At 44.4% G+C, this 13,155-nt stretch overlaps 1 protein-coding gene across 1 annotated transcript in view; it reads right to left on the bottom strand.

Annotated features, from left to right (window-relative positions):
* Nucleotides 1-13,155, bottom strand: part of rnf13 (ring finger protein 13) — an 86,314-nt gene that overhangs the window by 52,129 nt on the left and 21,030 nt on the right. Inside the window, exon 4 of the mRNA XM_080736619.1 lies at nucleotides 6,768-6,893. Coding sequence (XP_080592745.1) covers nucleotides 6,768-6,893 — 126 coding nt within the window. The remainder of the gene's footprint in view (nucleotides 1-6,767; nucleotides 6,894-13,155) is intronic.

The raw sequence follows: 13,155 nt of genomic DNA, 5'->3' as shown, positions 1-13,155 counted from the left end.
TGGTCGTAGAGAGGGGCTGGGTTTCACAGGGCTCAGACTAACTGTGATTAGATAAGGCTCCTATTGAAGGTGTAGGGAGGGGCCCCTGTTCGCTGATAACACAACCACACAGCTGCAATGCACTGCATGTACGGGGTCCGGGTGGGTTCTCTGGTGTACTGTATGGTCTCTGTCTGCAAAAATACTCATATGTCCTCATACTGTATGTCCTTTCAGGTTACAAGGAAACAGAGTCTTATTGCACACCTGATCAGCTCAAAGGCCGGTGCGTAGGCAGGGATCAGAATAAAATAACGGAATAAAATAAAATAAAATGACCCAAACAAATCTACACTTGTAGCGACAACTTTATTTAATCAACGTTTTGATCAACAGAATCTTCTGTATCTGGATTTTGGAATTCAAAGTAAAAAACACTTTTCTTTTTATTTTCATGTCTTGTCTGTAAGCAGTCTTTTTTATTGTCAAGTAAATGTTGTCTTGTTCGTCCAAAAAAACAAAAAACTAAATAAACATATTGTTAAAAAAAACAAAAAAAAACAGACAAAGTAGCAGATCTGCGAGCATACAACGTGTTGCTTTGTGCAACGTTCCGAGCTTGTGGATCTGCTCATTTTGATGATTAAGTTAGAAAAGTTAGAATATGGAGATAAGAGGTTTCTGCCCGACAGCAACGATGTGTGTGTGTGTCTAGTGTATATGTGTGTGTGTGTAACATTATATTTGCAGTAAGGGTGTTGGAGAAACAACCGAGAGTGTGCTGAAAGAGAGGCAACAGCCCACGTGGCTGTGTGCAGGGCCGAGCCAAAGGTAGAGCGAACGGTGCGGTCGCACGGGGGGGTTGGGGGGGGGCCTCGCACAGGACTTCGCACAGGGCCCCGCATTTGTCCGGCACAGCCCTGGCTGTGTGACATGGCTCTGGTCGTACTGTATCTGTATCTGCTGTAGATATGTTTGAAGTTTCCGTTTGAGTCCCGTCAGGCTGTAAAAGAAATGGCCACTTCAGAGGACATGTTTTCTCTCCAGGGAGGAAATGATATGGAGTCACAGACACAGATGCAGTGGCTGGGTCAGATGTGGGGGTCAAAGCTTTTTGTTTGTTTTTTCTTCTCTTTCCTTTTTCTATTTAGTTGTTGCCAATTCCCTATCAGCGTTTTGCCAGATTTTGCCAGGGAAACAAGCAGCCTGGTCTACAAAAACACACATAGCAAAATGACGTAATATAAACTACCGGTATGTACAACAAGTTAGGAAACGTAACTTCAGTCCATTATATATCCTTTTTAGAAATACCAATTGGTATTGTGTTTTATATAATTTATTGTTGATTAGTCACCTTTACAACGAGGTACAGCTTGTTAGCATTGGGCATTTGTGGAATAAGCAGCACAGCCAAACATGCGGGTAGCGCCCCCCCCAAAAAAGTTGCCAAAATGGCCTGCAATACTGTTCTGCTGGCATTCACTCTCGTTTTGTGCTTCACAAAATTAACAAAGTGTAAAAATGGCCAATATGTGTTGTTTTTCTTTTCCTTATTACTGTGGTAGAGTGCAATCATTCAATACACCAAGCAAAAAAGGTGAATACCAACAGAACAGTATTGCTGTTTTTGTAAATAGGGGGGCACTACCCACACGTTTGGCTGTGTTGCTCATTCCACGAATGTTTACAAGCTGTATCTCGTTGTAAAGTGGAATAATCAACGATGAAAATTATATCAAACACAATACCATTTAATTTAACTTCACGTTTTCATATCCGTCTACTAGAGTGTGTAAAAACGTAGGTCACTACAGAATAATTTCTCTAAAGTGGTGGTCCGTCACATTGTGCCGACGTGGGGTGTTTGCCCCATGTCGTTCACAAGTACTGATAGGGGTGAAAGTTAAAACGTACTGACTTTAACTTGTTGAAGCAGACATCTTCAACAACTCTCCACTCAATAGATTAACAAACTTAACTTGTTGAAGCGGACATCATCAACAGCTCTCCACTCCGCACGCAGATTAAAAGGACATATTCCTGTCACTTCACCTCCTGTTGCACTTCTTGCTGCTGAAGGCTAAACACAGATTGCTGCTGAGAGCTTACAATGCTGCTGCGTTAGCAGCTCATTAAAGATGTTTTGAGCCAGTCATAATGACCTCTGTGCAGTATCTGAATTATGTGTGAAGCGTGATTTATACTTTGTCCTACACTGGACAATAGTACATTAAGCATTAGATTACATTTCAAATGTTGTGTGTGTACAAGTACATGTGCTTCGGGTCAAGGGGAGAGGCAGAGATATTTGTTACCACAACAGAATGTTATAGTTACACACACACACACACACACACACACACACACACACACACACACACACACACACACACACACACACACACACACACACACACACACACACACACACACACACACACACACACACACAGTGGAGTCACCCTTCCAGTCAGCGGATGGTTGTGTTGTGGTTGTGCCAGAGAGGCAGGAAGCTGAGCTGGCCTGGGTGATGGACCCTTGGGTCATAGTTTTACTGGACACCAGGAAGTGTGGAGAAGAGATGAGTGTAAAAACACATCGGCTGACGATGAGCACATGGTGCTGCTGAGCGAGCAAGCTGTTAATAAAGTGTTCAATCAATCGTTCAATCAATGTTCACAGTTCCCCTTCTCACCTGCACTAATTTCCGTGTCTTCTAATAATGTTTTAACTTTTGTACTATTTTTATTGTGCGGATGAACACACAATAAAATAAAAACAAGGCTGAAATGAACAGGGAGATAGACTAATCAAACCACAGATGGACGGATACTGATGGAAAGACAAAGAGTAGAGAATACAGCTCCATGTCACTGGACCGTAGTGTTATGTAACCTTAGTGTATGGTTATGTAAGGGTAAACCATCTATATGTATGTGAGGGTTAATGGATGTGACCCATTTTATACACAACTCTGTGTGTGTGTGTGTGTGTGTGTGTGTGTGTGTGTGTGTGTGTGTGCGCACACGCGTGTGCGAGAGAGAGGTGGGGTGGGGGGGCACAGGACAGTAAGAAAATCTACTGCACCAGTCGATCTGCCTGCCTTCCTACCATCCATGAAGGAGAGAAAGAGCAAGGAGAGAGAAATCAGAGAGAGAGAGAGAGATCATTACACAGGCAGAGTGTGGATGCAGGGAGGGTGGGGGTCTTTAAGGATGGATGGGGGGGGTGTTGGGTTTCCTGCCTTCCCCTTTAGCTGGGGTGAGTGGGGTCAACACACACACACACACACACACACACACACACACACACACACACACACACACACACACACACACACACACACACACACACACACACACACACACACACACACACACACACACACACACACACACACACACACACACACACACACACACACACACTTACTTCCAAGAGACCCAGCATGCAGGAAGTCTCTTCTCTCTCCTCTCCTTCCCCTTCCCTCTGCCTCCCTCCCTCTCTTTCTCCCTCTCCCTCCCTCTCTCACCCTTTCTCTCTGATATTTGTCAAGCAAGTTCTTCCTTGGTTTCATTGTTGCCATGTCTCATTTGCTCTCTCTCTCTCGAAAAGGGAGCAGCTATGCCAGATTCTCTCTCTCTCTCTCTCTCTCTCTCTCTCTCTCACACACACACAGACACACGCACAGCATCCATTAACACCCTTCACTTGATCCCTTAACCTCCAACACTAGACATTCAACCTCTCCTTTGTCATAACACACACACACTCTCTCTCTCACACACACCTGCCCCCACTCAGCTCTTACCCACTGGTGCAGACGCCACTACTTGACAGCATGTTAAGTGGGAGAAGTGCTCATGTTATAGCCTAATGTGTGTGTATGTGCGAGCGTGTGCGTGGATCCATTAGCGGAAATCATTCATGGTAGGCTGTTAGCTGAATGCTAACAGCCAACGCTACACTGATATACACACACACTGTAGAGGAATCCAAGATGGAATCCATGACTCCTTTGTTCAGCCTCTGGAGAGGGAGGGTGTCACTCTGTGTGTGTGTGTGTGTGTGTGTGTGTGTGTGTGTGTGTGTGTGTGTGTGTGTGTGTGTGTGTGTGTGTGTGTGTGTGTGTGTGAGAGAGAGAGAGATGTCATCAATCATACATTTTAGACAGACAGCAACGCTGACAGAGAGAGAGAGACAGAGTGTGTATGCTATTCCCAAGCCAAAACGGCCTCCATCACTGTCACTGATGCGCTCATTTTGGTTCAGGTGATAAACTATTCTGTTCTATGGCTTACTATCTCATCCATTCATCCATCCATCGTCAACCGCTTATCCGGAAACGGGATGCAGGGGCAACAGTTCCAGCAGAGAGCTTCAGACTTCCCTTCACACAATAACAATTAGCTACTTCCTCTCAGTGGATCCCGAGGCGATCCCAGGCCAGTGTGGACATATAATCCCCCTATCTAGGGGGTCTCCTACCAGTGGAACGTGCAGCGGGAGATGCTCGGGAGGCATCCATACTGGATGCCCGAACCACCTTAGCTGTCTCCTTTCCAAGTGAAGGAGCAGCGGCTCTACTCCGAGTCTCTCGCCGATGACTGAACTTCTCACCCCAGCTCTAAAGCAGTGGTTCTCAACCTTTTCAGGCCGCGACCCCCAAAATAATCATATTTGAACCGGGAGGTATTCAAAAGTCCTTTAACTGTCACTTTAGAAACGTGCTATACACTTAAAATGTATCATGTTTTATTTACTGTTGAGCGAGAAAACAATGTTTCACATCAAGCTAATCATCTGGGGATCCCCCAAAATAATTCCCGACCCACAGGTTGAGAGAACCACTGCTCTAAGGGAGAGGCCGGCTTCCCATGTGAGAAAACGAATTTTGATCTTGGCACCTGTCAGCAGGGAGTGTTGGGAGGAGTAGGAATGGAGGCTCTATGTCCTCCTGGTGGGGGCTCCTCACAGGTGAGTCAGTAGGATTCAACACAGAAATACGTAAGGGGATGCATCAATTGGCATAACAGCTACATTGGGGTGGATAGGAAGATTCACTCTAAAAAAGCTTGGGAAAGATATACGACAGAGACAGACAGTCAGTGAGCCAGACAGGCAGAGAAGAAGTGACAAAGTTAAGAAGTAAAGGAGGGAGGGGAAAAAAAGAAATCCCCCTCCCTCCTCATCTCTCTCTCCCTCTCTCTCTCTAGTCTACTGTTAGGCTCTGCCCCCTGTACAGTATAGCCCTGCCCCCACTGTCCTTGGCTCAGCGGTTTTTATCCTGTCATTACATAATGCTGCCTGGCTGCTCTGGGTTCAGTTACACCGGTTGGCCACTGACCGTGTTCCATTAGCCAGGAGCTGATGCCAGGTCAGCTCTGTGAAAGGTAACACGCTGTACCAATAGTAATGTCAACGTCATACACCTAAATGTGCCTTACAAGCACCTTTACATGAAGGACCGAGCTTCAACAGCACACAGACAGACACACACACACACACACACAAGGCACACACACCTGTGTTTGCCTATGTGTGAGGTTGATAACCTAACCAAAAACAGTATTAAAACCGTAACTGTAACTGGGAACCTCAACGTTCCACACCAGTGTTGCCAGGTTGTGCGAGAGAAACTGGCCAGGTCTACGGAAACGAGCCCAAAAGAAGCCGTATTATTTACAAGTAACGTTACAAGCCCAAAGTCGCTTATATATACCGTATATAAGCAGACTTGGCAACACCTCCTTTAGCCTCCAGACCTGTGTGTAAATTATGTACCCTTCAAACATTAGGTTTCATATCGATGAAATACAACACATGGTCCTATGGATCTGGTTTGAATAACCTGGCCATTGTTGAGCTTGATGAGATCTGAACGTTAATTCTAACCTATCTGACTCTGTCACCCAAACCTGTTCGTCATTATTGCAGGTTGTGCATTATTGCAGGTTGTTACATTATAAGATTGATGGAAAGGTTTGCTTATTTTACTAGTCCTACTCGCAGGGCCTGTGTGTGTGTGTGTGTGTGTGTGTGTGTGTGTGTGTGTGTGTGTGTATGTGTGTGTGTGTGTGTGTGTGTGTTTTGAATTGATGCCTTTTAAGGCAACGCTGGACCACAGAGGGAGAAAGACGAGGAGAGAGATGGGGGGAGGGAGAGAGGAAAGAGAGATGGAGAGAGAGAGACAGACAGACAGAGAGAGCGAAAGAAAGAGAGAATGCAACAGTAAGAGAAGAAAGTGAAGCAGTGAGATTGATTGATCCAAATACTTGCATGTCATGACATTGCATACCTTCCTCTTCTTTTCACCAAATTAATCACCTCCAGTTTCTCTCTGTCTCCATCTCTTTCTCTCTCATATAAAGCCTACCGCTCCTGTCTTCTTTAGCCCTCACCTCTATTCCGTATCTACTCATAGTCTTCCTCTACATTCTCCATTATATTCACCTTTCTTTGTTTCATTTGTTCTTTCTTTCTTTAACTGTGCCTTTCACACACTGAAAACATGACAGCGCATGATGCATGATCACATTTACATTGACGCTCACATTTTACTGCTAATGACGAAAGACAAAGACTGCTGCGGGATTGCCGGAGAGGAGAGGAGAGGAGAGGAGAGGAGAGGAGAGGAGAGGAGAGGAGAGGAGAGGAGAGGAAAAACTGGATGCTTGTAAGAAGGAAGTTCTGTTTAGGAAACGGACTCTTCCTGTTATTGTATCTAAACTGAGCTGGGAGACTCAAGTCAACCAAAACACACTGAACTACGCGGCGCAGCCTACCTTGACGTCAAAGTTGCAGTCAAAGCGCTTGATGAGGACGATGAAGCCGCTGGATTGGTTGTCCCTCAGAGGGGGCGGGTCGATGGGCTCACAGGCGTTCTCTGGCCGGGCACCAATCAGGAAGCCCTGTGAGGTCAGAGTCAGAAGCCAAGCATTATTGACGAGTACGATGATCATGCAAGATAAGGTCGGACACGGCAGCTTTCCTTCGACAAAGAGATCGAAAATATACCAAAAATAGGCCAGGAAAGAACAAGATCAATATGTATTTGGGACAGGCAAAGTGTAAGATATTTGTGAGAAATGGTAGTTTTTTCTAGGGTTGCCTGTGCAGGCCAATCAGTCCAGGCCAGGGACCGCTCAGCAACAACCTGGAATAGGTACCGTTTCTCAAGGTCTGGTGTGGGGACCACCAGAGGTCCAAATGGACCCTTATGGGTCTATAACTCTGAGAGTGTATAAATGGAACCAAATAGACCCCTATACAGGTCTAGAACTCAGAATGTACAAATGGAACCAAATGGACCACACAAACACACACAGTATATCAATTTATTATGATGGCAAATGCATAATGAATACAAAATGTCCCGCTGCCGCCTGGAGAGGAGGATATCACTGTGTGTGTGTGTGTGTGTGTGTGTGTGTGTGTGTGTGTGTGTGTGTGTGTGTGTGTGTGTGTGTGTGTGTGTGTGTGTGTGTGTGTGTGTGTGTGTGTGTGTTGTTATTGTACTTTTCTGACAGGAACATAAAGTCCTCGCAAGAACGGGGTGGGGGGGAAATAGAGTGAAATTACCATTCTTTCATCTTCATGAGCTTATTTTTGATATTTGATATTTTATGTAAAGTAAATTTTGCATCCTCCAAAAAGTTGGAGGATACAGTAGCTTTGTTTCTCACTGTCTCCATCATTGTCAAAATGACCTCCATTGTGTCTACTACAGTATCAGGACCGTAAAAAAAATCTATCTATCGATTACTCACCCCATGGAGACCCCATTTGTCAAATGCCTATGCCAATAATTTGATGACCAGCAGAAATTAATAGATAGAAAAGAAAGAAAAAAATGTTGGGGGGTGAACTATCCCTTTAAATCACTCTGGTTTTCAACAAGAGTTTTTAGAAGTGACTGATGAAAGCCAATTGAGGAGACACAGACAGACACAAAGAGAGAGACAGACAGAGACAGAGAGACGGGGGGGGGGGGGGGGGGGTATGAAGACAGGAAGAATGTCAGAGAGAGAAAGATCAAGAAGACAGAAGAAAGAAGGCAATATCGTGTTTGTTCTGTAAACTTCTAACTCGCCCAATATAGAACTAACTGCACAGCAGCAGGGTGCCTGGCTCTGTGTGTGTGCGCTTGCGCGCATGCATGTACCGATGTGGGACTCTGGGACCGCTCTCTCATTCTCCCTCTGTTTACCTAGCTATTTCTATCATTTCCTTTCTTTCAGTCCGTTTCTATTCACTCTCACGCGGTCTCTATTCCTCTGTCTGTCCGTCTCTCTCTCTCTCGCTCTCTCTCTCGTTCTCAACTAGACCTGTCAACACTCAACAGACACTCACATACTGTAGCCCTGGCAAAGCCAGCACAGCACACCCTCTCTCCGTTTGTCTGTTCGGTTTCATTCTTCTGATAACAAGTAACTGAATTCTGGTTCAATTAGGATGTTGTCGTCGAGGCAAACTGAGATGGAGACACTTTGTATTTAGAACGTACGTTTGTTACATGAGCACAGGAGGAGAGAAGTACACTAAATACAAAACAGTAAATACCAGTATTAAATACCAGACAAAAAAAGTGAACATAAGAAATTATTCCACAGACTTCCCTATGGCTGTCCTGTCCAGCTGTGTGTGCGTGTGTGTGTGTGTGTGTGTGTGTGTGTGTGTGTGTGTGTGTGTGTGTGTGTGTGTGTGTGTGTGTGTGTGGCTAACATCTGTGTGTTTGTTGTAGGAGCTCCTTTTGCTGGGTACCACCTGGAGGTTACCCCCCCCCCCCCCCTCCCACACCGCCACCACATCTGAAGACCCACAATGACACATCACAATCCTTTATAAACCCCCGGGCCGTGCCATTTTTTTCACCACAATAGGGGGTGACGGTAGCCGCGAAAAATGTCTGTGCAGGCAGGCAAGAGTGTTCCTTGGCAGTGCTTCCAGCATTAAAGATAGCTGCCATTGGATATGTGGACAGGAAACCTCCACAAAGGGCCTAACGTGAATCCCCTGGGAGACTGAGGAGGGAGGGAGGGAGGAAGATGTGGGGAAACTCCCCTACATGCCTTTTTTGGAGCGGCCCGACTGACTGGCCAATGACATCACACTGTGACACTATAGTGCCTCACATTTTGCCCTGGCGCTAAACGAGCAACAAGGGCTCCCTCTATTGGCTGGATAGCGGCATGAAACAAACCACAAGCACTTCAAACAGCCAAAAGCATGACATTAAAAAGGTGGAAGAGATTTGAAATGTCTTGCATCCAAAAGATGTGAGGAAAAAACAAACATACAAACAACCAAAAAATACAATCTTGAAAAATAAAAGAAATTCCGAAATTCGCCTATTTGTCCTTAATTGTGACACAAGTCAGTCTTTCCTTGTCGGATGATGAAATAGAAAACATTTGATCAGCTGTAGAAACACATGATGCCGTGACCTCTGTAGCAATCTGACACAATGGAGAGAGACGGGGGGGAGGGGGGGTAGGCCTATATAGCCCTAAGTAAGAAATCTAGACGTAAAGCAGTGATTTGTGAGTTCAAACCAACACAGACTGTTGACCGCTGCCATCGGGCAGAAACCTCATCTCCATATTTCAACTTTGTGCTTTTTTTCCGTAAATTACAGTACACTCTCACACAAAAGCAGCAAAAGTAGCAGATCCACAAGCTCGAAAAACGGCGAGAAGCAGTGGGGTTTGATCTTTTTAGACCTGCTACTTTGGATATTTTTTAATTTGAATCCTGAAAAGAAGTCTCGCGTAGCCAGACAACTAATCCACAATCTCCAAATGCTATATAGAATCTCAAACTACACCTCCTGAAATCCGAGTAACGGAAGCTGGCATTTCCGCACATCCGCTTTATCGCTTGCTCATGATCAGACCTCCGTTGCTCCAGAATGTATGATGGGAGCATTTGCAAATTGTGGGAGGCAACAGTCTGGCCACGTGAGACTACCTTAAAAGTAACAGTTTTGGACATTATGAGGTTTCCACCAGGCAGAGACGAACAGTTGAAAGCTGCCTGTAGCAGAGTCTCTAGACTTTTGACAGGTTTCGACACCACACATTTAAAAGAAAACCAACAGGTTTCATGACTATTAAACAGATGCTCATTAAAGTCTGTCTAAATCCCTGCCAGCCAGGCCATGGCCTTTTCCGGTAAGGTAAGTCTCCCCCCTCCTGATCAATTTCTAACGGATGGACTGACAGGAGCGAAAAACTAAGCTGGGGTCAACCTGGGGTGACAGCAGGGTCTTCTCAGTTGCCACCCCCTCCCTATGGAACTACATTTTGTTGTCTGATTGGTAGGCTGACTCAACAGTGGGTGAGACTTCTAAGCTGCCAAGATTCAAAACTGTAGCCGTTACTGTTTCAGAGACCCAGGCACTTCCTCGCAGCTTTGGCAATGGACCCCTAAAAATTCTAACAGACACAGGGCTTGAACCCCGAATCAAATCAGGACAGAAACATTGTGTGACTGAGCCAACTTACTCAGACAGGCTTGTTGGCTTCCTCAATTCTCAATGTGATTTTCCATTGTTCAGCAGCTGGGGGTTTTCTAACCATTCTGCCATCCTGCATGGTGATCATACTTAATCCTGTCGTTAGCCTCCTCACTATAGGCCTTGTTTACGGCTCAGGCCCGGCTTTAGGCGGAGGGGAACTGAGGTCTTATGGACTCTGGCTTCTCATATTAAGCAGATTAAGGCCTGTTGGAATCCACAGTCAGTTGTATCAATGCTTTTCCTGCCTAGACCAAGAGACCCATGCCAATGAAATGAAATAATAGTGTAACATGACAGTAGTAGTAGTAGTAGTCGTATTTGGCATATCATCACAGGCAAACTCCTATTTAAAAAGCTAGTCATAGAATGTATGGCAGGGTGAATTAATGCAATTCCCCCAGCTATAAGTAATGTCCCGATTCGATCAGCGAGATCATGGTCAGGTCCGATCTAAGCATGTTCTAATTGATTTCCGGTTCTAGACTATTGTGAACCAAATAAATAAGATAAATGTGAGTTTTCTGTATGTTGACCATATAGGACAATGGCAAATAATTGACTAGATAAATGAAAACGTAGACAAATCTCCTTTTGTTAAAAAAAAAGAAAAATAATACACATACAGTATATCGAGAGAGATCTTGAACGGTATCAAATGATATCGAATCGTGGGTTGACTAAATTGTTACGTACATCCCTAAAATATAAAAGAACAAAAGGTAGAGAGAGGGAGGGGGAGGGCTCAGTGCTTCAGAAAGAAACGACAGAGTGGGACAAATAAAGGGAGACAGACCATCAAACGAAGACGGAAAGACAGAGAGATAGAGAGGGGGAAAGGGAAAGGGAGAGAGGAGAGAGAGAGAGAGAGAGAGAGAGAGAGAGAGAGAGAGAGAGAGAGAGAGAGAAATGCTGACTGGAGGGTGACCTGGAATGTTACACCGACTCGCCTCCACTGATGACTAATATCACATTTTACATGAGACACACTGATCATGGAACAGCCAAATGTTATCATTATCACACAATGTGAGCCAACCGGTTCATTCTATCAAGAGGACCCCCTATAGTTGAGAGAGAATGAGATGAAGCAGGGACATCCACTATATATTTTATTAAATTGTGTTAAACCTTTTCAGAGATGTCACAGCTTTACACACTTGTTTGACACACATTGCCTTTTCTATTAATATGTTGGATTCATGTTAATGTGTATTTTCAGACAGTTAACCTTTTAAATCCTCAACTTGACCACTGGCTCTCCTACTTGGTCTGCTCTTTTTCTCCACACCAACTCTCCGAAAACACTGCACTCAGACCGCATGACAGGATGTGACACGTAAGGGCTGTTTCCTGTCAGTCTCTCCTAACCCTATGGGATGTCCACTTCCAACCAAACTGAACTAAATGCTCGGGGACTATTATGGACGTCCCCCCTATCGAGATTTAATGTGTAGCCTATTTTAAGAGTTCCTTATAGAAGATTAATTTACATTCCTCCTCTTGGCAGTGGCAGAGGCTTGTGATCTTGCAACTTGATAGGGGGGAAAGCTTGGCTGCAGCCGTTTAATGTGTTCCTTCAACGCACCTTGCGTTATCGTTTCTGTACGTCGTTGCAGTCCGGCAGAAACCTTATCTCAGTTTTTTGGGGGGATTTGTTTCAATATCTACAAGCTCATAACTTTTTTTTTTAACTATATAACTTTCCTCTACTTACTTGAATCCATTTCCTGTGCTAGTGCTAATTTTGTTTTACCATTGAGCTAAATAGAGCCTGCCTGCTTGCGCCAGCGCTCACCCAGCAGTCTGCTGTCACCCAGGCGGATGCGTGCATGCGCGCGACCTCACTCTTAGGGCGTCTTACTAGTATTAACATAGCATCAAAAGTTTTACCGCTGTATACATTGGATATTTAAAAAATAAGCAATCTACAAGCTCACAATGTGTGGCAATGCAACACACAAGAACATTTTAATTACACACATCTTGTATGGGGGTCCATGGAAAAATATATTTTCAGATGGGGGTCAGCGGTCAAATATGAATTTAGGGGTCCTTGAGATCAAACAGTTTAAGAACGGCTTTTGTGTTTAATTTTTTACTGCTTTAAAGCTTTTAACTTCATAGTTTTATAAGTAGACATGTGTTTGTACCATAGGTTCTAGGGCAGTCACGATATGCCTAATCCACGATTCGATTCAACTTTCGATACTAAGGTCACGATTAGATATTTTGATACAATATACAGAAGGATATACTATTCTTAAACCTCCCTTTTTCAGCACTGAGAGTTATATGACTTAAATTTAGGCTACTGTCTTGAAAAACATTTTCTCAATAAGTCACTTATATTTGAATAATAACAAATGAGATTGAGAATAAAAGGTTTAACATAAACAATATAACTTTGGGTTTATATTTTGTATTCCCTAACAACTGACATTTTCATGCGCGGAAGTGAATCGCGATTCGGGTTGTGATTTCGATTCACTGAATCGAACGTCAATTTCGGTTCAAAATTGTGACAGCCCTAATAGGTTCTGCACTGGACAGTAGAGAGAGCAGGCAGTGATCCCATGATGCAACTAACTGGTCCTAAGTGGGAGTTGAACCCGAGATGTCATCATGTCCACATGTGGTCAGCATGTGGACTGAGC

This window comes from Nannobrachium achirus (genome assembly GCF_963921795.1).
Source record: "Nannobrachium achirus genome assembly, chromosome: 1".
NCBI classification, from domain to species: Eukaryota; Metazoa; Chordata; class Actinopteri; order Myctophiformes; family Myctophidae; genus Nannobrachium; species Nannobrachium achirus.
The sequence above is the reverse complement of the archived record's forward strand: the minus strand, read 5'-3'. Positions and strand labels throughout refer to the sequence as shown.